The sequence below is a fragment of the Staurois parvus genome, unplaced genomic scaffold, assembly GCF_062004578.1.
Source record: "Staurois parvus isolate SC_StPar_1 unplaced genomic scaffold, SC_StPar_1.0 ptg000024l, whole genome shotgun sequence".
NCBI classification, from domain to species: domain Eukaryota; kingdom Metazoa; phylum Chordata; class Amphibia; order Anura; family Ranidae; genus Staurois; species Staurois parvus.
In genome coordinates, this window is record NW_028317820.1 from 1,196,223 (window position 1) to 1,221,657 (window position 25,435).

The following is a 25,435-nucleotide window of genomic DNA, read 5'->3' on the forward strand; positions in this document are numbered from 1 at the left end:
ACCTCTGATCCCCCTGTATTGAATTGTATTTTAACTGTACTGTCTGCCTTCATATTGTGCTGTGTAAAATGTTGGCACTGTATAAATAATTACTTTTAGCAGTGTTTATGAATGGATTAGTGTTTGTTTACGTATTAATCAGCTCTTAAGGAAAGCTCTTTATTGATATTTTAGTGGCCAAAGAAAATCCATCTGATACATCAATAAAGATGAAAAAAACTCCAATCAAACCAAGCCAGTCTACAGAGAAAACTGGAATCAAAAGTGCTGGATCTCCTGAACAACCTCTTCCAATAAAAGAAGATTTCCAATCTCCTGGTCAGGAATGGAGACAATCACCGAAAGCAAATCCTAACACACCAGAGAAGCGTAAGTAACTTGGTTAACATGCCGACGACACACAAATCTATCTCTCAACCCCCCACCTCACCCCCTCGGTCTCCGCACGAATCACACACCTGTTGAGCGACATATCAGACTGGATGTCGCTCCACTTCCTTAAACTGAACCTCTCCAAAACCGAGTTTCTTGTCTTCCCTCCAGCCCGGACACCACCCCCCATTGACTTCTCCATCATGTCCAACAACGCCACCATCAAACCCGCCCCGCAGGCCAGAGTACTTGGTGTCATTTTGGACTCCAACCTATCCTTCCAGCCCCAAGTCCACTCTTTAACAAACTCGTGTAGACTCCACCTCCGCAACATCGCCAAAATCCGCACGTTCCTAACTCCAGAAACCACTAAACAGCTCATCCACTCCCTCATCATATCACGACTCGACTACTGCAACTCCCTCCTCACTGGCCTGCCTCGCCGCTGGCTATCCCCGCTTCAGTCCATCCTGAATACGGCTTCCAGACTCATTCACCTTTCCAACCGCTCCGTTTCCGCCACCCCCCTCTGCCAATCCCTCCACTGGCTTCCGATTGCGCAACGGATCAAATTCAAAATCCTAACGCTGACGTACAAAGCTGTCCACCATACTGCCCCGAACTACATCACTGACCTAATATCCAAGTACCGCTCAGCACGCACACTCCGCTCCTCACAAGACCTCCTTCTCTCTAGTTCCCTGGTCTCCTCCTCCCATGCCCGCCTCCAGGACTTCTCCAGGGTGTCACCCATCCTCTGGAACTCCCTGCCCCAACCCATCAGATTATCACCTACTCTCCTCTCCTTTAGGCGCACCCTGAAAACCCATCTCTTCAGGGAAGCCTACCCCACCCCCTGCTAACTTGCCGACCTCCTCCACTCTTCCTACCACTCCATCCCCCACAGCTATCTCCTCCTGTGCCACCATCCCCTCCCTCCTAGATTGTAAGCTCCAAGGAGCAGGGCCCTCGATCCCCTCATGTTTTGCATTGTATTGGTATTGTTCTGTCACATGTTCTGTCCCCCTTTGCAATGTACAGCGCTGAGCGAACTATTGGCGCTTTATAAATACTGTATAATAATAATAATAATAATAATAATGACACATGAAAAGAGAAAAGCTTAACGTGTATCTACACCTATAAACTGAAATGTAATAGACTGCAGTTTACCCGTTCTTAGACCTGGTGGCTGCATTCATTTCCTTTCTTTTCAGGCTTTTTTCCTTTATTTTTACCCAGTAATATTACTGGTAACACGCTTCTTTTCCTAGGATGACAAACAATCACTCACTGCTCTATACACACTCACCGGCCACTTCATTAGGTACACCTGTTCAATTGCTTGCTAACACACATTGCTAATCAGCCAATCACATGGCAGCAACTCAATGCATTTAGGCATCTAGACGTGGTGAAGACCACTTGCTGAAGTTCAAACCGAGCATCAAAATGGGGAAGAAAGGGGATTTAACCCCCTTGGCAGTATTCCCGAGTGTAGCTCGGGGTAAACTTTCAGTACCAGAAGTGGTAACCCTGAGCTACACTCAGGATTACCCTGCAGCGTTGCTCCGCGATCCCTCCAGCACTTACCTTGTCCTTCGCTCCGTCAATGTCCCCCTTGCAGCATACCCGGCCATCTCCTCCGGGACAATGACAGCATCCGTCTTCCGGGTTCCATTCCCTGCGACGTCGGGACGTACGGGGACGGAACCAGCGGGAAATTCAAAAATTTAAAAATGTGACATTCACTAAATACACTAAAATCACATACTATAACATTCCTGTATCAAACCATTTCACATACATTTTGTCCCGAGTGCTTTGTCCAGCGCCCTGCCTGCATTTTTACTGTTCTTTCTGCCTGGAAACTGAGAAACGTCCATGGCGTCCAAAAAGCGTCCCTTTAGGTCAAAAGCGGTTTTAGACCAGCTAGAGAACAGAGATAGTAAATCAGAACCACTTGCAGAATTGAGTGATAATGATTTGTGGGGAAAATTTGTCATCAGACACTGAAAACGATTCTGCGACTTTGCTCAGTGATGTGCGAACTTGGCGCTATATTTCAAATTTCAGTGTTTTTGGTTTGATGACATTATTGAATTAAATTTATTATTATTATATTATTATTTTTTATGATTATTTATTATATTATAATTTATGATTTCGTGTTTCAAATTTTATCATACCCGGGATGTTTACTAGACTCTTGTTCAGACAGATTTCAGTGAGTTATTCCTAAGAATTACAGGCCTACAATAAAAAACTACATATTTCCATGCAAAAAAATGTACCGCTTTGAGCACAGAAATACTGACATAATCAGACCGCTAGGGAGGTTAAGTGACTTGTAATGTGGCATGTTTGTTGGTGCCAGATGTGCTGGTCTGAGTATTTCAAAAACTGATCTAGTTGAATTTTCACGCACAATCATCTTTAGGAGACTCATCAGACCAGCTTGTGTGAAAAAAGTGATATAAATGTAGTTTGGGTACAGCATTGCATGGCCGCGCAATTACCAGTTAAAGTAACGCAGTGTCGCATAGCAAAAAATAGCCTGGTCATGAAGGGTGTAAAATTTTCCGTAGCTGAAGTGGTTAACTCTCAACATTATCTTGACTTTTAAAGATACCTAAATCTGTATATTGACTCACTTAAGAATCGTCCAGGTATTAAAGGAGATCTATGGTCACAGCATACAGTTTCAGCACTAACAGTAATAACAGTAAAACAATAATTATATATGACAATCCAATATAAACGTACCTGAAAAATCTTTCATGTTTTGAGTTTTGCCTGTCTGCTGGCCATCTATTCCAACATATTCCTGGATTCCCTGCATGCTTTGCAACTCCTGGTGCTGTTTAATTTCCATTTCTAAGGACTACATATCCCATGGTACCTCGCTGCCTGCAAGCAGTAATTCCTGTGCTGACTCCACCGCCTCCTGAAACTCCTCCCTTAAGCGCCTCTGTAGTTCAGAAGGCGGGCTCTGTGAAATGTGCGACACAGTAGTGCTACTCACGGGGCCTAGTGACACAGAATTCATGGAAGGAAATGTGTCAGATTAATAGGAGTAGGTTAGAAATAAATGAATACAATATGGAGGTGAATATATGATTTTACATTTCAACCATAGATACACTTTATGTCCCTGGAAATCCCCCCTTTTCTTAGTAGCTCGCCCATTTTTCATGTCTGTCTCTGAAAATAGAAAATCTGTTTACATTGGATGAGTGGGGAAAGGTGAAAACCTCTGTTCAGCGGCATAACAATAACCATAGCAGTCCAGGCAACTCCTATTGGACCTGGGGTAGGAGGGGGCCCATTAAACTGGCAGTAAAGTCACTATGATTTTCACCTATAGGTAAGTCTATAATAATAAATAGGCAGGTGCTTGCTCTATAAAATTACAACATATACATATGTGTCATATAACATGAAAGTTGAAATACAAATATATGTAAAGTGCTCTCCCAACACCACGTGCAATAGTGAATCTAATACAGGGTATAGTAAAGTCCAGGAAATGTAAATGAGAGTCCCATAGGAGGGTGTCTCATTGATCCAATAGGTTCTTCTCCACCACATGTGAGTAAGAAATTAATTTCCCACTCACCGGAAGGCGTTGACCCCCACTCCGGGTGGTCAAATAACGCTAGGATAATCAAATGACATATATATCCCCAACTGTAGGCTCGGATATAGTGGGTCTCCAGGCTCCGCTTCTTGTAGTAGTAGCTCTCAAAGAAGCTCAAAATAAAAATGAATATCCATAAAATGTGCTCTAAATGTAGTATTTATTGGGAACCATGGTTCATAAATTAAGTAAAAATGCACTCACATTGTATGGTGCCGGTAACCCAGCACCAGTCTGTACAGCCAATTTGTATTTAGCTGGCATGCATTCCAAGCCTCATGTTAGTGAGCCGTATGTGTAGTCATGTAGGACCCAGAAGTGACAGAATCATACTGCCACGTACATTTCACCTGGCAGCATCTTCCTGAACTTGTAGCTTTATTTTAGTACATTAACCCTCACATGGTCACACTGGCGCCATGATATAGTTTTTTTTATTTAAGTCTATAATAAGGCTTACCTATAGGTACAGTAAATATAGATATTTACTTTGACGCCACCGACACATACGCGCTGGGCTCTGAATGGAATGTGTCGTCCTTTCAGAACTCACGGTAATGCCCACGAGCATTTCTGGGAGTGATGCCATTGCGGCTCAGCCATTCCTACAACTAAAGCTCCCGAAATTGGAGGGAAGATGGAAGCAACGAAACCAGTGACAGTGCGCCGCTGGAGGGTTTCGTTTTCAGGTAAGTCTGCCATAATGGGATAGCATGTGATGCAAACTAGCACATTATGACAGAATTCAAAGAAGTTTATATTAAAGTTCAAGGGGAATTGTGTGCAAGAAGATTAATAATTTTCTTATAATATGAAAAATTATTATTATTTTTAATATTCATTATTGCTACTATAACTTTACATTTTGTCCAAAGCACAGCTTCCTAAAAGTGTCTTTGCTATGCTCTCCCGCTACCTGTCCTTGATCTAGGCCAGCCCTTCTCAATCAGAGTTCTTCCAAAGGTGGCTGACTGACCTCCCATTCAATGGCGTTTGCATAGTTCCAGGGCCAGTGCCACTTTGCAAAGCCACCAGTATGGCACCAATGATCATGTTAGATGCCTGAAGGGTGGCATTCTGACCACCACTGTAATGGCTGCATTCTTCCTACTGACCTCCAATGTAAGGAGCATTTTCTCCATTGACCCCCAATGAATTTGTTTTATCAAGGAATCCCCAAAACCTGAAAATTATTTTCAGGGTTCCTCTGGGGCAAATAAGTTGAGAAAGACTGATTGACGTAAACATGTTAAGATCAATGACACAGTTGAGTTGCTACAGAGAGAGGCCCATCAACATTTTGCTGTTAAACAAAACAATGGCTGCAACAGCACAGAATACGCCTTCTGGAGTGGCCCAGTCAGAGTCCTGACCTCAACCCGATTGAAATGCTGTGGCATGACCTTAAGAGAGTGATTCACACCAGACATCCCAAGAATATTGCTACACTGAAACAGTTTTGTGAAGAGGAGTGGTCCAAAATTACTCCAGATCGTTGTGCAGGTCTGATCCGCAACTACAGGAAACATTTGGTTGAGGTTATTGCTGCCAAAGGAGGGTCAACCAGTTATTAAGTCCAAAGGTTCACATACTTTTTGCTCCCTGCACTGTGAATGTTTACATGTTATGTGCAATTAAATTAATTAAACCATGGCAACATCTAATGTTTGTGTAGTATTATGTTCTGCAGACTGTGTTCTTCTATTGTTGTGACATAGATGACGTTCAGAGCACATTTTATGCCCAATTCATGCAAAACTCCACGTAATCCCAAGGGGTTCACATACTTTTTCTTGCAACTGTATACCACAACAACAGTTCATCTGTCAGTGATGCACTACTCTGTTTCTTCTGGTCAGTTTGTTGGGGCCCAGCCATTATGTTGGAGCACTCAGGGTAGTGTTCCTTTAACTGATACAGACACAGATAGTGTGCTTCTTGCAAACAACTCTGTCTCTGTCTTTTATCAAAGTGTAGTGCTGGGTTGGCCAGTGGCCTCTCACCAACTCTTTATCAGCAAGAAGGGGATCTCCTGTTCCTTCCTGTTAACAGCACAGTCAGCCAGTGTCCACAATGTTTTTATCCTAGATTAGCATCAGAGGCACTCTTTGGTATCACCAACTGTCTGTCACAGCTCCTCTCTCCCTTTCTCGTACAGGTGAGCAGTCTGTTGGTAGTCTGAGGCACTCTCCATCCCTCCAAAATTTACTACAGGCCTCTCTTTTTTTGGTCTGGAACCGAGCCTTCCCTCCTCCTTCCTTTCACTCCAGCCCTCAAGACCCTCTGGAATTTGTAGTTGATTTCTTCCCAGAGTCTGGAGCTAGCTCAGTCTGTAGCAAACTATAGCTCCCACAATCCTCTGGGGTCTCTGGCAATTCACATCCTCAGTGTGCCTCTATTGGCCAGATTTGGGCTTAACAATGGCTGTTCTCAGTTCAGTAATTGCAGTATCTTCTTGCACCTGTGTCTATAAGTTGCCCCTGCCAGACATAGACCTTCTCACAAACATTAACAAGGGCAGCAGTGTGAACATTGAGCTTCCGTATGGCTGCTCCTCTCCTGCCAGCTCTGCAGACCAGACTACACATGGAAGAAATGTGAAAATTCCTTGTATTCCGCATCTACAATTGTAAGATGTATCATGCAATGTATAACTGTATAATGCATTTATTATTCATTCTCTTCCATACATTGACACTCTGCATTTCTACAGGACAGCTGCCTGATCCGGACGTTGGAGAGATAACAGTGCCAGAACTGATAGCAGGAAAAAATGCCACACTGTCATGTAGACTTCATAATTATATTCATGGTGTACACAAATTTACATGGCATGTAAAAGTGAAATCTACTGGTGATGTCAGTGCTGCAAATTGTGATGTCAAGAAGCACCAAACTATAGAAAAAGATGAGGCATCTGATGACCTGAACACCCACATAACGTACCTGGCTTTAACGCCTGTAGAGAAATCAGATGATGAATCAGAATTCATCTTGAAAGTGGAGCTTCCAGATCGTGTGATAGAGAGAAGTACAGGACCGGTATATGTGGAAGGTGAGAAGTTCCTCTATATACCTGTAGCATTGCTCCCTTAGGAGTCACTGTGTTTTGGGTCTTCCTATAGTTCTGCACAGTCCGGAAACACGTATTTTCTTCAGACCTTGCACACTAGAGACTGTAAACAGTCCTTGAACTTGTTTTTCTTTTAGTTTTATCAAGGGGAATTGAACTTGGATGGAGTTGAGGGGTGTATGGGGTGCCCAAAGAAAACTGCAACTTGCGGACAAGCTCCTTAGCAACTATGTCCAAAGACAAAAGATTTCTTCTTTAGCTTTCCTGATGTACCACTTCAAACTCCAGATGATATCTCTTAACCCAGCTGCATAAGGAAATCTCTGGGCAAGGGGACCCAAATGAGAAAAGAGAAATAATAATCAGCGCAAATACTGGAACCAAGTCCGGAAAAGTCTAATAGTTGGTAAAGATGGTTAGGGTGACTTGGATTGGGGAGTCGGTATGGCACTAAGGGCAAGCTCCATGTAGTACTGTAGCAGACTCTGTGCAGTAAGGAGAGAAGGAGAAGTGCCTCTAAGTGCAGCAGACCACTTTAATATAGTATAAAAGTAGGAACACTCACATGTAGGTAGAGTAATACAGGCATGTTAAATGTAAGGTGTTGAACACCAAGTAGAACTGTTGTCACTGGTGCCCACTGTGTCCGCGTCTCACTGGAGCAGCGTGGTACAGCTGTCTTTTGTTGAAAAACTCTTCTCCCGCACAGAATTTACAGAGGCTGGCATGCACGTACTCCTCAATGCCAGCTGAAACGCACACTGGAGCGCAACGTCGACGTGGGCGTGATGACGTCAGTGACCAGGATGCAGTGCGACACGTTTTGGAGCATGCACTGGCCTCTAGTCGCGGAAGCACGCTCCTTTGTCAAATTTGTTTGACATTTTAGATCCAAGCTCTGATAAAGAAGGGAACCCCTCCGAAACACGCCAGCTTCATCCTGAGAGTCTCCCCTCCTGATGGGATTCTGTAAATTCTGTGCGGGAGAAGAGTTTTTCACCAAAAGACAGCTGTGAGCACCAACTACATGATATAGTCTGACATCCCATCCTGACTAACAGTTCTAGACAGGCTACCCAAAAGCTCAAGTGGGGTACAACTTAGGCACCAGTTAACCAACGTCAAGGTAAAAATTCACAAAAACAGATGGGGGAGAGAGGGTGGGAACGTGTCTGGTGGGTGAAAGGTTAATACAATCACCATTTACACCCCTTTAAACAATCTCTCAATCTCTCCCCTCTAACAAGCCTAACCAATAGGCTTACACTTTTTGACTATCCAGTGTAGCGCTACCCCTGTAGGAGCCGCGTAATATTATAAGACCTCTGTTCCTTTTCTGACCTTCAGAACACTTTAACCCTTCTGACACTCTAGGTTTAGTAATGCGTGTGTGGACCAATATTTTCCTGAAAGTTTATTTTGCTGAAATTGTCCCTGTTGGGAAGCTGTCTCCTTACTTTCTGCCTGGTTGATCAAAGAGATAGAAAGTAAGAGGGAAAATGTCCAATAAGGTCAAACACAACAAGACTTTTTAATAGTGTAGGGGAAGGTTTGGAATCCATTGGTGAGATTTCCCCTCATCATAGTTATCTGGAGAGGTAATGAAGGTAAATTATAGCAAAAAAGACCAACAACAGAGGTTGCAAACCTTCACCACTCGAAAATTAAAAAAATTGACCACGAGCTCCACATCAGGTTGTCCTAAATAACTGGAAAAATGCCTTCCTTCCATACACTTCCATTATAAGTGGAGAGACCCTTAGAAATCCTCGTGTACAGAATATTTACCATAAACCGACGCACTGTCTGAACTTTTACAGGACAACTGCCTGATCCAAAGATGGAAGAGATAAAAGTTCCAGAACTGATTGAAGGGAAAAGGGCAAAATTGGAGTGCAGATTCTCTAATTATGTGGTTGGTACACACCAGGGACGGACTGACAACTTATGGGGCCCCCGGGCAATAGAGGATCATGGGGCCCCTGTGTCCTTGCCCAAACTCAAAAAAGCCTATGAAAAAGGTACCAGGGGCATCTCATGAGGCTCTTTACTGACCCCGGGCCCTCAGGCAGTGCCCGAGTTTCCAAATGGTCAGCCCCTGGTATACACAGAGTTATGTGGTATGTAAAGGAGAAATCCTCTGAGGAGTTCATTAAAGTAAAATCTGCTTCCAAGAGTCCAACCATAACAAAGGATGGGTCAGATTCTGACACCTATGTAGCAGAATTGGCTTTATTACCTGTACAGAAATCAGATGACAGATCAGAATTCATCTGTAGAGTGGACCTTCCAGACTCAGATCGTATGATGGAGAAATGTACTGGACCCGTACATGTGGAAGGTGAGACATGCTGCCATGTTATATTGAAATCCCGAAAGTGTAGTTGTACATTATTCATGGTTACATGGCTGTTTGGGTGGGAAATTCAAGTGACAAGAACTCTGCACTCATACAGATCAACCCTTTTTGTGCTCAGAGGTCATTAAAGTCTAGAGGTCTTTAATTCTCTTGGGTACATTTTGCACCCTAATTATACTACATAAATATTAAATATGACTGATTTGTCATTTAAAATTGTAAAATAATAAGTTTTACTTTTTTTAAACCATATGTTAGTACACAATTTTCATATCTGGAGAATAGTTGAGAATGAGGGACACTTCAGGGGGCAGAGACCTTCAAAATGTGGGTGTGCTTTCAAACTGGTTGTGGTTAAAATATGAAAGGCTTGAAGAGGACAATCTGGCTCCCCCTATGTGCCTCAACCGCTACCCCCTTTGGCTGCAGAAGCAGTGTTTGGATGTGTAGGCATGCTACAGCCACGATGCTTTGCTTCACAGCCACAGCTGAACACAACCCATTTCAAGTGAGTGACGCTGCTCTGCAAGTGCCCCGCAACTGTGTGCCATGCAAATTAGCAGAACATTACCTAAACCCCAAACACAAACCCACTCAATGGGCCAAACATAGAATTGATAGGTATCCTGATTCCTAAAAACCGGAATCATAATATGTCACCAGCACCCAAACAAATGAAGGACTTTGCCATGTGGTCAATTCTTACATTATCTTATATAGACAGAGCGGCACTTCTGGTGACCTTTCCATGTCTTCTTTACTTCAATCAAAACTTCCCCATTCGTCCTAAACAATCTGACCTCAAACCTATTAACCAGTTATTTAGCAATTCATATGGAGGAAATGATGTGCAAGGGTCAATCGCTTATTAGTCCAACAACCACCTACTAATGTGGATTTAAATTTGCCAGATGAATAATAATATATCCATGCCTCTCTCCTCAGAATTCATACAGATTGTATTAGTATTTAATCTCACTACGTTGGGGCCGCTTCATAATGCTTTTCCCCAGTGATTGACCTGATCTTGCAAGCACCCTGACACCTCTGGCACTCTGGTTTCTGACATATTTCATCAGTATAGGATAATAATGCAAGAGACACAATTCTTTAGTAACACCTCTATGTTAGTCTGGTTCAAAAGAGTAGACCACAAGAATAATGGGTTTAAGACATACAACCCCAGTTAACGAAGTTAAAAAGAACACTGGGAAAATAGGAACAATCAATTAGCAATGTTACAAATTATATGATCATGAGTAGTAAGCTTCAACTATTAGACCACAACACCAGCAATAACAGGGGGAAGTAAGGACTTGTTGACTTATCAGCTCCTTCTAGGCCAATGGCGCCGCAATGGTGGATGCAGACAATTCTGGAAATATATACTCTGACATAAATAGGTATAGATATCCTATTTTGAATAAGAGTGGCCTTAGAAGAGAAGAGGTCCTTCTAACTAGAAATTGCAACTTAGGTCCTGTGATGTATGGGCAAGCGGATACACTGACAGTTTGCAGGAGTCCTGCATGGTACCAGCGATCTGCTGCTTTTAGAAGCACCTTTCTGTCAACTGGAGTATCCCAAAGGGTCCCTCGGGTAGTCTGTAGAGCATTAGAAGGATGAGAATGCCGCAAAGCTTGATTTAGTGCAATCAAAACCAAGATGTTTCAGAGGTAAAACCCCCACCCTTCATCAAGACTTGTGTGCTGGCAGTAAATTCATATTTGTAATGGACATCAACTACAAAGCAATACAGATAGCATGGGATTCTGGTGAGAAACTGTCAACTGCAGGTCCATGGAACAGACAGAGATTACTTTCACTTTTTAAATTCCGGTTGACAAATAATCAGCAGTTAGAAACTCAATGGGGTTGATTGACTAAAGGCAAATAGACGGTGCGCTTTGCAAATGAGCAGATGCATTGCTGACTTCCACCATCCAATCATCTGCAAGCAAAATGCAATTTTTTTTTTATTTTCCCTGCACGTGATTGGATATTTGTTGTAAAGTGAAGCTGTACCTCATTTACTAAACTCTAGAGAAACTGCACTTGCAGAGTTCCACTAAACTTTGCAAAGTGTATTTGCCTTTAGTAAATTAACCCCAATATGCATACAGCAGCTGCATGAAGCCAGGAGCTCTGGTTAGTGCCGTACGTCTGGTCACTATGTATACAGTATGCACTCACCGGGCACTTTATTAGCTCCACCTTGATAGTGCCAGGAAAATCTCCCCCACACCATGACATCGCCACCACCAGCCTGAACCGTTGATACAAGGCAGGATGGATCCACCACACCATGTCACCACCACCAGCCTGAACCATTGATACAAGGCAGGATGGATTCACCACACCATGACACCACCACCAGCCTGAACCATTGATACAAGGCAGGATGGATCCACCACACCATGACACCACCAGCCTGAACCATTGATACAAGGCAGGATAGATCCACCACACCATGACACCACCACCAGCAGCCTGAACCATTAATACAAGGTAGGATGCATCCACCACACCATGAAACCACCACCACCACCAGCCTGAACCGTTGATACAAGGCAGGACGGATCCCCTACACCATGACACCACCACCAGCCTGAACTGTTGATACAAGGCAGGATGGATCCATGCTTTCATGTTGTTTATGCCAAATTCTGACCCTACCATCTGAATGTTGCAGCTGAAGTCGAGACTCATCAGACCCGGCAAAGTTTTTCCAATCTCCTCTTTTGCAATTTTGGTGATCCTGTGTGAATTGTAGCTTCTGTTTCCTGTTCATAGCTGACAGGAGTGGTACCCGGTGTGGCTTTTTCTGCTGCTGTAGCCCATCTGCTTCAAGGTTGGACGTGTGGTGCATTCAGAGATGGTATTCCGCATACCTTGGTTGTAATGAGTGGTTATTTGAGTTACTGTTGCCTTTCTATCATCTTGACCCAGTCTGCCCATTCTCCTCTGAGCTCTAACATCAACAAGGCATTTTCGTGCCCGTGACGGCCGCTCACTGGATATTTTCTCTTTCTTGGACCATTCTCTGTAAACCCTAGAGATGGTTGTACGTGATAATCCCAGGAGATCAGCAGTTTTTTTAAATACTCAGACCAGCCCGTTTGGCACCAACAACCATGCCATGTTTAAAGTCACTTAAAACCCCTTTCTTCCCCATTCTGATGCTCAGTTTGAATTCAGCAAGTCACCTTCACCACGTCTAGATGCCTAAATACATTGATTTGCTGCCATGTGATTGGCTGATTAGCAATTTGTGTTAACAAGCAATTGAACAGGTGTACCTAATAAAGTGGCCGGTGAGTGTATATTATGTAACTTGAATCTAGGGTGAATTTCGCATTGAATTGTAAAATGATTGTACTGATTTAGTGAAAACACGTTATGTTATTGACTAAGTGAAACTGTGTTTGTCACCTTTTTGATGGTGGCAGATTAAAGTGGAGTTCCACCCAAAAGGGGAAGTTCCGCTTTAAAGATTGTTCCCCCGCTCCCCATTAAGGATTGGCACCTTTGGGGAGCAGGATGAGTAGTGGGTACTCAAAATTGACAAGTACCTGCTCCCACTTCCGCTGCGATCGCCTACGTGATTGGAAGCGGAAGATGTCCTCCCCCCCTCCCTCCCTGTAGTCTTCTGGGACTCTTGACAGGTCCCAGAAGACTACAGGACCATTCAGAAAGCTCAGCACTTCTCGCGAATGCGCAGCTGGCACCAGGCTGTGAAGCAGTCACAGGTGGGTGCCCACACTGAAGATGCCGGTGCCTGGAACACAGGACGGCCGGTGATATGGGCTGCCGGGAGGACACCACGGGATTGTGGGACAGTTGAGGGGTGTTTTTATAAAGTCAGCACCTACAGTTTTTGTACCTGCTGACTTTTATTTTTGTACAGTGTGAGTGGAACTCCTCTTTAAGGAATATACATTTCTTTTCGCTTTGTAACTAAGAAATCAGTTACTAACTAAAATGGTTTTAATGTTGTGGCAATGAACACGACAGTATTGGAAATGTATGAGATTTTACGAATAACTAACTTAAAAGCCAGGTTAGAAATCTGGTATTATGGAGAACCCTTTGCTGAATGTCTCCTAATGATGTGTGTTGTCAGAAGTGGAGAATTTGGGATGGTAATGTGTCTTTACAGGAAAAGGAACTCTATTTTGTAAGAATAAAACACATTCAACATGTTTCATGGTTGCTGAGACTTCTTCATCAGGTATTGTGCACCAAAACTATATGTAGAAAATAGAAAACATCAGTGTTTTTTTTAACATACATTTGATATGTAGGATTCAGTATAAATATGAAAATGAGACAAAGAAGCAAACATTTCTATGGTATAATACAGGGATAGTGTTGTAAGCATGAAGTATGAATAATGTCTGTGATGGTTCTCATTCATCCAGGTCATGGTAAATAAAATAGTAGTTGGTTACATTCTGGACTTGTTCTGTAATGTTGAAGATGTTTTGTGGCTTCTCCAAGCAGATTCCTTATATAGTTTTATAAAGAAAATGTCCATGGTATATTTAAAATGTATTTATAGTCAATTTTTTTCTTTAGTTGTTGATGGAGTAGGGATGGATTAAAAGCGCTGTCAGGTTATTATCTGCTGTGTAGCTCAGCCATATAGAGAACAAAACAAATGTCATAGGAGTTCAAAGTATTTTATTAACTCCACAACAAGAAAGCAAAAGGCAGCCAGTGCCTTTCAGGGGAAAAAAAACCCTTCATTGAGGCTTAAATAATGTGTGAAAGGATTTAGTGGACTCAAAGAACAAAGCTTGGAGAAAATATATTTATGGCAGGAGATGTTCTGAATTACAGTCAATGAGTATCTCCATTGTGGCCAAACATGGTGGTGAGTTGCTTGATCACACCAGCTCTGGGTACTCCTCTCAGCTTGAGTTAGATTCAGGTTGGTGCATTTGGGGAGCAGTAAGGGGGTCTGGAGGGCGTGCTGGACCTTGAGGGGGGACAGTTGGTTTTGTTGGGGGGGAAGGTGATAGGGGCATGGGAAGGTCCTTTGGGGATTCCCCAGGGGAGACTGTCCAGGGGGACGATGGGGGCCATGGGACTTGTGATGCTGTTTTATAATTGTTATGTATATGTATAAGAAACCTTTTTGAAAAAGTAGCTTTTTGGGTGTTTGGCCCTTTTTATTTCTTCGTTTTTGGCCCAATGAATAGCTCTGCCAGTATCAGAAGCATAACTACTCATTGACTGTCCCTCCCAAATTGAGGGGAATCCCCTCTTAAAAAGTTGTCTCTAGAACCGTTGTCCCCATTAGAAGGTTGCTCCTCACCTCTTGTGAGGAGCAAAGTTTAAAGGTTTGGATTTTCTTTCATGTTTTGAAGAAAATGTTCACTAGTACAGAAAAGAGGGTGAATCTTCCCATTAGAGACACAGCAATAAAAACATCGGTGGAGGGTCTAACCCTTCTCCCTTTTTTACAAAACAACAAAAAATGTTTTGCCCAGAGACACTTTAGCAAATGATGGGAGAAAATAAGAAAGGAAAATTTTCTTTACATGCATTTTAACCCTTAACCTAACATTACCTTGATTTTTACAGCTCCCTAAATCTGTACACTGACTCAGCTAGGAATGTTTCGGGTATTGATTCCCTGAAATCCAGTACTTTCCCAAGGTAGTCATAGATGGATCAAATTTGGCTGCTTCTGTAGAGAAAAACTGTACCATGTATGGCCAGCTTTAGTAGCTCCCTTTTTTTTCATGTCCTTCTCTGAAAGTAGAAAATCTGTGGACGGTTGAAGACTGAGGAAGGGTGAAAACTCTGTCCCTCGGTGTAACAATAGCCATAGCAGTCCAGGTGGCTTCTATTGGGCCTGGGGTAGGAGGGGGGCCATGTTAAGAAGGCTTTTAGGGAAAACTGTAAAGTTTCCAGTATAGAAGAGCTGTCTTAACAGTGCAAATTTATTACCTTTAGATTGTAAGCTCCTTGAGGGCAGGGACTGGTGTGAATGTGTACAATATATGCTTTGCTGGGTAATGGTGCACAATGGAAACCTGTGGCTTTGTGTAACTAAAAGGCAGGCTTGTTCCACCGCTAGCTTGTATACAAGTCTTGGGAAAATTGTAGACATTTTGCCAAGGCACCCCTAAAGTAACCTCAAGGCACCCCAGGGTGCCTGGGCAACCTGGTTGGGAAAGGCTGGTATAGCGTGTGTGCAAGAGCATTAATCATTTTGCCATAATATAAATTATTATTATGGTTGCTAATATTATTTAATTTTTTATTTAGTTTAATACTGATACTACAACTTTGGACACAACCATTGGATGACTTTTTACATTAGAGAGCATCACATACAGAACATTTTCACACCAGGATCATGGCTGAAGCTGCAGTCATGATCTTGAGATAACCACTTAAAACTGAGGATGTACTAACCAATTGCAGCACATGGATATATAAAAAAAGATGTTCCATAAATACATTTTCAATATGTAGCATAATGGGAGCCTGCAAAAATCCCTTTTATACAGAATATTCAATTGTTTAATGCATTTATTATCCATTCTCTTCCATACATTGACACCCTGTCTGAATTTCTACAGGACAGCTGCCTGATCCGGAGATTGGAGAGATAACAGTACCAGAGCTGATAGCAGGAAAAAATGTCACACTGTCATGTAGACTTCGTAATTATATTCATGGTGTACACAAATTTACATGGCATGTAAAAGTGAAATCTACTGGTGATGTTATTGCTGCAAATTATGATGTTAAGAAGCACCAATGTATAGAAAAAGATGAGGCATCTGAGGACCCGAACACCCACATAACGTACCTGGCTTTAACGCCTGTAGAGAAATCAGATGACAAATCAGAATTCATCTTGAAAGTGGAGCTTCCAGATCGTGTGATAGAGAGAAGTACAGGACCGGTATATGTGAAAGGTGAGAAGTTTCTCTATATACCCGTAGCATTGCTCCCTTAGGAGTCACTGTGTTTTGGGTCCTCCTATAGTTCTGCACAGCATGTATTTTCTTCAGACCTTGCACACTGGAGACTGTAAACAGTCCTTGAACTTGTTTTTCTTTTGGTTTTATCAAGGGGAATTGAACTTGGATGGGGTTGAGGGGTGTATAGGATGCCCAAAGAAAACTGCAACTTGTGGACAAACTCCTTAGCAACTACAGTTGTGTTCAAAATAATAGCAGTGTGTTGAAAAAAAGTGAATAAAGCTGAAAATCCTTCTAATACTTTTATTTCCATCCACGCAAATGCATTGGGAACACGACACATTCTATTCCAAATCAAAACATGAAGAAAAATATATCAAATTTGTGTTGTTCCTCTAAAAAAATTGAAGAAAAGTGAATATTAGACGGTTCAAAAAAATAGCAGTGTTTGTATTCTTCTTTACAAACTCAAACATTCACTATATAAACTGAAAAATATTTGAAGATTTTGCTTTCCTTTGAATCACTTAATTAATATTTCATTATATAAGCACTGTTTCTGAGAACTGCTGTACATCTGTGTTGCATGGAGTCACCCAACTTCTGGCCCCTGTGATCAGATATTCCAGCCCAGGATGATTGGACGACATTCCACAGTTCTTCTCTATTTCTTGGTTTTGCCTCAGAAACTGCATTTTTGATGTCACCCCACAAGTTTTCTATTGGATTTAGATTCAGGGATTGGGCTGGCCACTCCATAACGTCAATCTTGTTGGTCTGGAACCAAGATGTTGAACGTTTACTGGTGTGTTTGGGGTCGTTGTCTTGTTGGAACACCCATTTCAAGGGCATTTCCTCTTCAGCATAAGGCAGCATCACCTCTTCAAGTATTCTGATGTATTCAAACATGGTGGTGAGTTGCTTGATCACACCAGCTCTGGGTACTCCTCTCAGCTTGAGTTAGATTCAGGTTGGTGCATTTGGGGAGCAGTAAGGGGGTCTGGAGGGCGTGCTGGACCTTGAGGGGGGACAGTTGGTTTTGTTGGGGGGGAAGGTGATAGGGGCATGGGAAGGTCCTGTGGGCTTTCCCCGGAGGAGACTGTCCGGGGGGACGATGGGGGGCCATGGGACTTGTGATGCTGTTTTATAATTGTTATGTATATGTATAAGAAACCTTTTTGAAAAAGTAGCTTTTTGGGTGTTTGGCCCTTTTTATTTCTTCGTTTTTGGCCCAATGAATAGCTCTGCCAGTATCAGAAGCATAACTACTCATTGATTGTCCCTCCCAAATTGAGGGGAATCCCCCTCTTAAACAGTTGTCTCTAGAACCGTTGTCCCTATTAGAAGGTTGCTTCTCACCTCTTGTGAGGAGCAAAGTTTAAAGTTTTGGATTTTCTTTCACTGTTTTGAAGAAAATGTTCACTAGTACAGAAAAGAGGGTGAATCTTCCCATTAGGGACACAGCAATAAAAACGTTGGTGGAGGGTCTAACCCTTCCCCCCTTTTTACAAAACCCCAAAAAATGTTTTGCCCAGAGACACTTTAACAAATGATGGGAGAAAATAAGAAAGGAAAATTTTCTTTACATGCATTTTAACCCTTAACCTAACATTACCTTGATTTTTACAGCTCCCTAAATCTGTACATTGACTCAGCTAGGAATGTTTTGGGTATTGATTCCCTGAAATCCAGTACTTTCCCAAGGTAGTCATAGATGGATCAAATTTGGCTGCTTCTGTAGAGAAAAACTGTACCATGTATGGCCAGCTTTAGTAGCTCCCTTTTTTTTCATGTCTTTCTCTGAAAGTAGAAAATCTGTGGACGGTTGAAGACTGAGGAAGGGTGAAAACTCTGTCCCTCGGTGTAACAATAGCCATAGCAGTCCAGGTGGCTTCTATTGGGCCTGGGGTAGGAGGGGGGCCATGTTAAGAAGGCTTTTAGGGAAAACTGTAAAGTTTCCAGTATAGAAGAGCTGTCTTAACAGTGCAAATTTATTACCTTTAGATTGTAAGCTCTTTGAGGGCAGGGACTGGTGTGAATGTGTACAATATATGCTTTGCTGGTTTTTTTGCCTTCCTCTGGATCAACTGTGGGTATAGGATTATAACGTTTTGGTTTTTTTTGTTTCTTTTTAATGGTTGAACTGAATGGACTTTTGTCTTTTTTTAGCCAGACTAACTATGTAACTATGTAAAGTGCTGCATAAATTGATGGTGCTCTATAATACCTGTAATAAATAAAATAACATTTCTAAATTTCTGCTACAGACATTAGCCTGGCATGCCTAGTGCAGTAAAAAAATCCCATTGTTTCTCCTCAGCTAAAGGACAACTGACATAAATAGTTCTACAAAAAAAGATGAAAGAAGCTAGAGTTTAAATAGGTTTGTACCATGGTATAGAACAGTGTTTCTCAACCTTTTTTTCAGTGAAGGCACCCTGTAAAATTATGGACAGTCCTGAGGCACCCCATTCTAATAATTTTATATAGCACAGCAACATCCACACATGTAGGACACCCAACATTAGAGGTGATTTATTCTTCCAAAGCAAATACACTTTTGCACACTGGTACTGGCTAGTATTCCAGTGTTTCTCTCCTCCATCAGTTTTTCTCCCTCACTGAGCTAATGTGACCCCAGCACTGATGGAGAGGGGTGGGGGAGGGTCAAGCAAGGATGCTGTGCACGCAGCTCCTCCTTATCAACTGATGATGTCATTGGTTGTCCGGACACTGGTGGCTAGAAGGTGGTAATGGTGCACAATGAAAACCTGTGGCTTTGTGTAACTAAAAGGCAGGCTTGTTCCACCGCTAGCTTGTATACAAGTCTTGGGAAAATTGTAGACATTTTGCCAAGGCACCCCTGAAGTAACCTCAAGGCACCCCAGGGTGCCTGGGCAACCTGGTTGGGAAAGGCTGGTATAGCGTGTGTGCAAGAGCATTAATCATTTTGCTATAATATAAATTATTATTATGGTTGCTAATATTATTTAATTTTTTATTTTGTTTAATACTGATACTACAACTTTGGACACAACCATTGGATGACTTTTTACATTAGAGAGCATCACATACAGAACATTTTCACACCAGGATCATGGCTGAAGCTGCAGTCATGATCCTGAGATAACCACTTAAAACTGAGGATGTACTAACCTATTGCAGCACATGGATATATAAAAAAAGATGTTCCATAAATACATTTTCAATATGTAGCATAATGGGTGCCTGCAAAAATCCCTTTTATACAGAATCTTCAATTGTTTAATGCATTTATTATCCATTCTCTTCCATACATTGACACCCTGTCTGAATTTCTACAGGACAGCTGCCTGATCCGGAGATTGGAGAGATAACAGTACCAGAACTGATAGCAGGAAAAAATGTCACACTGTCATGTAGACTTCATAATTATATTCATGGTGTACACAAATTTACATGGTATGTAAAAGTGAAATCTACTGGTGATGTTATTGCTGCAAATTGTGATGTTAAGAAGCACCAAATTATAGAAAAAGATGAGGCATCTGAGGACCTGAACACCCACATAACGTACCTGGCTTTAACGCCTGTAGAGAAATCAGATGACGAATCAGAATTCATCTTGAAAGTGGAGCTTCCAGATCGTGTGATAGAGAGAAGTACAGGACCGGTACATGTGGAAGGTGAGAAGTTCCTCTATATACCTGTAGCATTGCCCGCTTAGGAGTCACTGTGTTCTGGGTCCTCCTATAGTTCTGCACAGCCAGGAAACACACATTTTCTTCAGACCTTGCACACTGGAGACTGTAAACAGTCCTTGAACTTATTTTTCTTTTAGTTTTATCTGTGAATTGAACTTGGATGGGGTTGAGGGGTGTATGGGGTGCCCAAAGAAAACTGCAACTTGCGGACAAGCTCCTTAACAACTATGTCCAAAGACAAAAAGATTTCTTCTCCAGCTTTCCTAATGTACCACTTCAAACCCCAATGTAAATCTCCTCTTAACCCAGCTGCATGAGGAAATCTCTGGGCAAGGGGACCCAAATGAGAAAAGAGAAATAATAATCAGCGCAAATACTGGAACCAAGTCCGGAAAAGTCTAATAGTTGGTAAAGATGGTTAGGGTGACTTGGATTGGGGAGTCCGTATGGCACTAAGGCCAAGCTCTATCTAGTACTGTAGCAGACTGTAGGAACACTCACATGTAGGTAGAGTAATACAGGCATGTTAAATGTAAAATGTAAATGTTAAATGTAAAATGTAAGTAGAACTGTTGTCACTGGCGCCCACTGTGTCCGCGTCTCACTGGAGCAGTGTGGTACAGTTGTCTTTTGTTGAAAAACTCTTCTCCCGCACAGAATTTACAGAGGCCGGCGTGCACGTACTCAATGCCAGCTTTAACGTACGCTGGAGCATAACGTCAAAGTGGGCGTGATGACGTCAGTGACCAGGATGCAATGCGACACGTTTTGGAGCATGCACTGGCCTTTGTCAAATTTGTTTGACATTTTAGATCCAGGCTCTGATGAAGAAGGGACCCCCTCCAAAACACGCCAGCTTCATCCTGAGAGTCTCCCCTCCTGATGGGATTTGCATGTGTCTCCCAATCCAGGGACTTATTTTTGGGATATTATATGCGTTTTATATCGCTACTCTTGTGAGTATATTTCCTATTTCAATAAATCTATCTACTAATTGCTTACTATGGTAATGTGCAAGGTTGATGCGCTGTTTTTTTTTTTTTGTACTTTACTACAATCCTCTGTAAATTCTGTGCGGGAGAAGAGTTTTTCACCAAAAGACAGCTGTGAACACCAACTACATGATATAGTCTGACAACCCATCTTGACTAACAGTTCTAGACAGGCTACCCAAAAGCTCAAGTGGGGTACAACTTAGACACCAGTTAACCAACGTCAAGGTAAAAATTCACAAAACAGATGGGGGAGAGAGGGTGGGAACGTGTCCGGTGGGTGAAAGATTAATACAATCACCATTTACACCCCTTTAAACAATCTCTCAATCTCTCCCCTCTAACAAGCCTAACCAATAGGCTTACACTTTTTGACTATCTAGTGTAGCGCTACCCCTGTAGGAGCCGCGTAATATTATAAGACCTCTGTTCCTTTTCTGACCTTCAGAACACTTTAACCCTTCTGACACTGTAGGTTTAGTAATACATCTTGCAACCACACCAAGATGCTAATCACAACTAGCTTTCAGTATACAATAAAAAACATTAGGCAAAAGCACATTAAAGTCCTGCTGACAGTGGTTCTAACCCCTAACCTCCATTCAAAACTAAAAAAAAAAAAAAAGGATTCCCTTTGGTTTATACTTTAACTCCATTTTGGTGTGTGGACCAATATTTTCCTGAATGTTTATTTTGCTGAAATTGTCCCTGTTGGGAAGCTATCTCCTTACTTTCTGCCTTGTTGATCAAAGAGATAGAAAGTAAAAGGGAAAATGTCCAATAAGGTCAAACACAACAAGACTTTTTAATAGTGTAGGAGAAGGTTTGGAATCCATTGGTGAGATTTCCCCTCATCATAGTTATCTGGAGAGGTAATGAAGGTAAATAATAGCAAAAAAGACCAACAACAGAGGTTGCAAACCTTCACCACTCGAAAATTAAAAAAATTGACCACGAGCTCCACATCAGGTTGTCCTAAATATCTGCAAAAATGCCTTCCTTCCATACACTTCCATTATAAGTTGAGAGACCCTTAGAAATCCTCATGTACAGAATATTTACCATAATCTGACACACTGTCTGAACTTTTACAGGACAACTGCCTGATCCAAAGATGGAAGAGATAAAAGTTCCAGAACTGATTGAAGGGAAAAGGGCAAAATTGGAGTGCAGATTCTCTAATTATGTGGTTGGTACACACAGAGTTATGTGGTACGTAAAGGAGAAATCCTCTGATGAGTTCATTCAAGTAAAATCTGCTTCCAAGAGTCCAACCATAACAAAAGATGGGTCAGATTCTGACACCTATGTAGCAGAATTGGCTTTATTACCTGTACAGAAATCAGATGACAGATCAGAATTCATCTGTAGAGTGGACCTTCCAGACTCAGATCGTGTGATGGAGAAATGTACTGGACCCGTACATGTGGAAGGTGAGACATGCTGCCATGTTATATTGAAATCCCGAAAGTGTAGTTGTACATTAGAGTATAAAAAATACAGTGAGCGCTCCAATGGTCAGCAGCTGAACATTCAAGGAAAACACATAAAAGTCCCAAAAAATATATATATATAAAGAAAATGCAGCGCTGTGTGATGTTACTATATTGCGGGCAGATATAAATAATAAATTAAAACAAAGCAAATGAATAAATTAATAAATAAATCAATAAATAAATAAATCACAGTCCAGTAATGGTGCTCGCTGATTCCCAGTGCAAAAGTTAGAAATGCGCACTAACCAGAAACATATTAACAATACGCATGTGTATATGATATCATGGAGATTCCCCTCTCTTTTCTGGTCTGGTAATGGGCAGGAGCTGAAGATAGTAGAGATGAAGCGCCCTCATGTGGCGAAATGGAGGTCCAGCAGGTCACAGAAATCCTTACAGAAGTGTGTGAAGTGGAAAATTCCTCCTCTCAAAGGCTGGTGCAGGGATCAATCTGGGTCTGCAGAAGCTGAAAAGGCTCATCGCAGAAGACACAGGAAAGAACCCATAGTGTAGTAGGTTGATGAAAATGATTTTATTCAAGAAAAACAGGAGTGTTCAGAAAAAACTCATAATGGTGCCAGGTTTAATCAAATGACCCTTTAAGATTAAAGATGGCCGCCGGGCCTCCACGTGGCACCGGCGGCGTAGTGTCAATGCCTAAACAATCTGACCTCAAACATATTAACCAGTTATTTAGACAATTCATATGGAGGAAAAGATAAGCAAGGGTCAATTGCTTATTAGTCCAACAACCACCCACTAATGTGGATTTAAATTTGCCAGATGTATAATAATATATCCATGCCTCTCTCCTCAGAATTCATACAGATTGTATTCGTATTTAATCTCACTACGTTGGGGCCGCTTCATAATGCTTTTCCCCAGTGATTGACCTGATCTTGCAAGCACCCTGACACCTCTGGCACTCTGGTTTCTGACATATTTCATCAGTATAGGACAGGCACGTCCAAAGTCCGGCCGCGGGCCATTTACGGCCCGGGGGTCGGTTTAATATGGCCCTCCAACAGCCCTCCCTGCTCTGTGTAATGTGGCCCTCCCACGGCCCTCCCTTCTATGGCAGACAGTCTTCTGCTTGAGAGCAGAGCGCATTCCTGACTGCGGTGCGTTCTCCCTGGTCTGTGTAAATGCGGCTGTCGCACGGCCCTCCCTTCTGTAGCAGACAGTCTTCTGCTTGAGAGCAGTGCGCATGCGTGACTGCGCCGCGCTGGGAGCGACAGAGGGCGGTGACGTCAGGGCCGGGCTTCCAGCGTGAAGTGTGTTTCTCTTCCCCTCCCGGCTGCCGAGCAGAGACTTCAGCTCCAGCTACCTTTTTCACCCTTCACATTAGTGCAGGTAAGTTTTTTTTTTTATTTATTTTCAATACATTGTGAAAACTCAGCTGTCAGTTGATCTTAATGTTATGAAATGAAAAGTATGTCGTTTGCAATTAACTTGGCATAAAATAATTTATTTGCATTTAATTGTAATGGTTCAAAGAATGTTCGGAAAAATGTTCGGCCCTCCACCATGTTCACTTCATCCAATCTGGCCCTCTTTGAAAAAAGTTTGGACACCCCTGGTATAGGATAATAATGCAAGAGACACAATTCTTTAGTAACACCTCTATGTTAGTCTGGTTCAAAAGAGTAGACCACAAGAATAATGGGTTTAAGACATACAACCCCAGTTAACGAAGTTAAAAAGAACACTGGGAAAATAGGAACAATCAATTAGCAATGTTACAAATTATATGATCATGAGTAGTAAGCTTCAACTATTAGACCACAACACCAGCAATAACAGGGAGAAGTAAGGACTTGTTGACTTATTAGCTCCTTCTAGGCCAATGGCGCCGCAATGGTGGATGCAGACAATTCTGGAAATATATACTCTGACATAAATAGGTATAGATATCCTATTTTGAATAAGAGTGGCCTTAGAAGAGAAGAGGTCCTTTTAACTAGAAATTGCAACTTAGGTCCTGTGATGTATGGGCAAGCGGATACACTGACAGTTTGCAGGAGTCCTGCATGGTACCAGCGATCTGCTGCTTTTAGAAGCACCTTTCTGTCAACTGGGGTATCCCAAAGGGTCCCTCGGGTAGTCTGTAGAGCATTAGAAGGATGAGAATGCCGCAATGCTTGCTGTAGTGCAATCAAAACCAAGATGTTTCAGAGGTAAAACCCCCACCCTTCATCAAGACTTGTGTGCTGGCAGTAAATTCATATTTGTAATGGACATCAACTGCAAAGCAATACAGATAGCATGGGATTCTGGTGAGAAACTGTCAACTGCAGGTCCATGGAACAGACAGAGATTACTTTCACTTTTTAAATTCTGGTTGACAAATAATCAGCAGTTAGAAACTCAATGGGGTTGATTGACTAGAGGCAAATAGAAGGTGCGCTTTGCAAATGAGCAGATGCTTTGCTGACTTCCACCATCCAATCATCTGCAAGCAAAAATGCTATTTTTTCTTATTTTCCCTGCACGTGATTGGATATTTGTTGTAAATTGAAGCTGTACCTCATTTACTAAACTCTGGAGAAACTGCACTTGCAGAGTGCCACTACACTTTGCAAAGTGCAAAGTATATTTGCTTTTAGTAAATTAACCCCAATATGCATACAGCAGCTGCATGAAGCCAAGAGCTCTGGTTGGTGCCGTACGTCTGGTCACTATGCATACAGTATGCACTCACCGGGCACTTTATTAGGTACACCTTGATAGTGCCAAGAAAATCTTCCCCACACCATGACATCGCCACCACCAGCCTGAACCGTTGATACAAGGCAGGATGGATCCACCACACCATGACACCACCACCAGCCTGAACCATTGATACAAGGCAGGATGGATTCACCACACCATGACAC

The 25,435-nt window shown here is 42.2% G+C and overlaps 1 protein-coding gene across 5 annotated transcripts in view; it reads left to right on the plus strand.

The window, feature by feature from the left end:
• Positions 1-25,435, plus strand: part of LOC149472059 (uncharacterized) — an 88,999-nt gene that overhangs the window by 38,588 nt on the left and 24,976 nt on the right. For 4 of the 5 annotated variants that reach the window (XM_089693318.1, XM_089693302.1, XM_089693309.1 and 1 more), the window contains 5 exons: positions 175-369; positions 6,726-7,067; positions 16,041-16,382; positions 19,712-20,053; positions 22,158-22,496. In XM_089693318.1, the coding sequence (XP_089549444.1) occupies positions 175-369; positions 6,726-7,067; positions 16,041-16,382; positions 19,712-20,053; positions 22,158-22,496 (1,560 nt within the window). The remainder of the gene's footprint in view (positions 1-174; positions 370-6,725; positions 7,068-16,040; positions 16,383-19,711; positions 20,054-22,157; positions 22,497-25,435) is intronic. The other variant, XM_089693315.1, reaches the window with a different exon arrangement.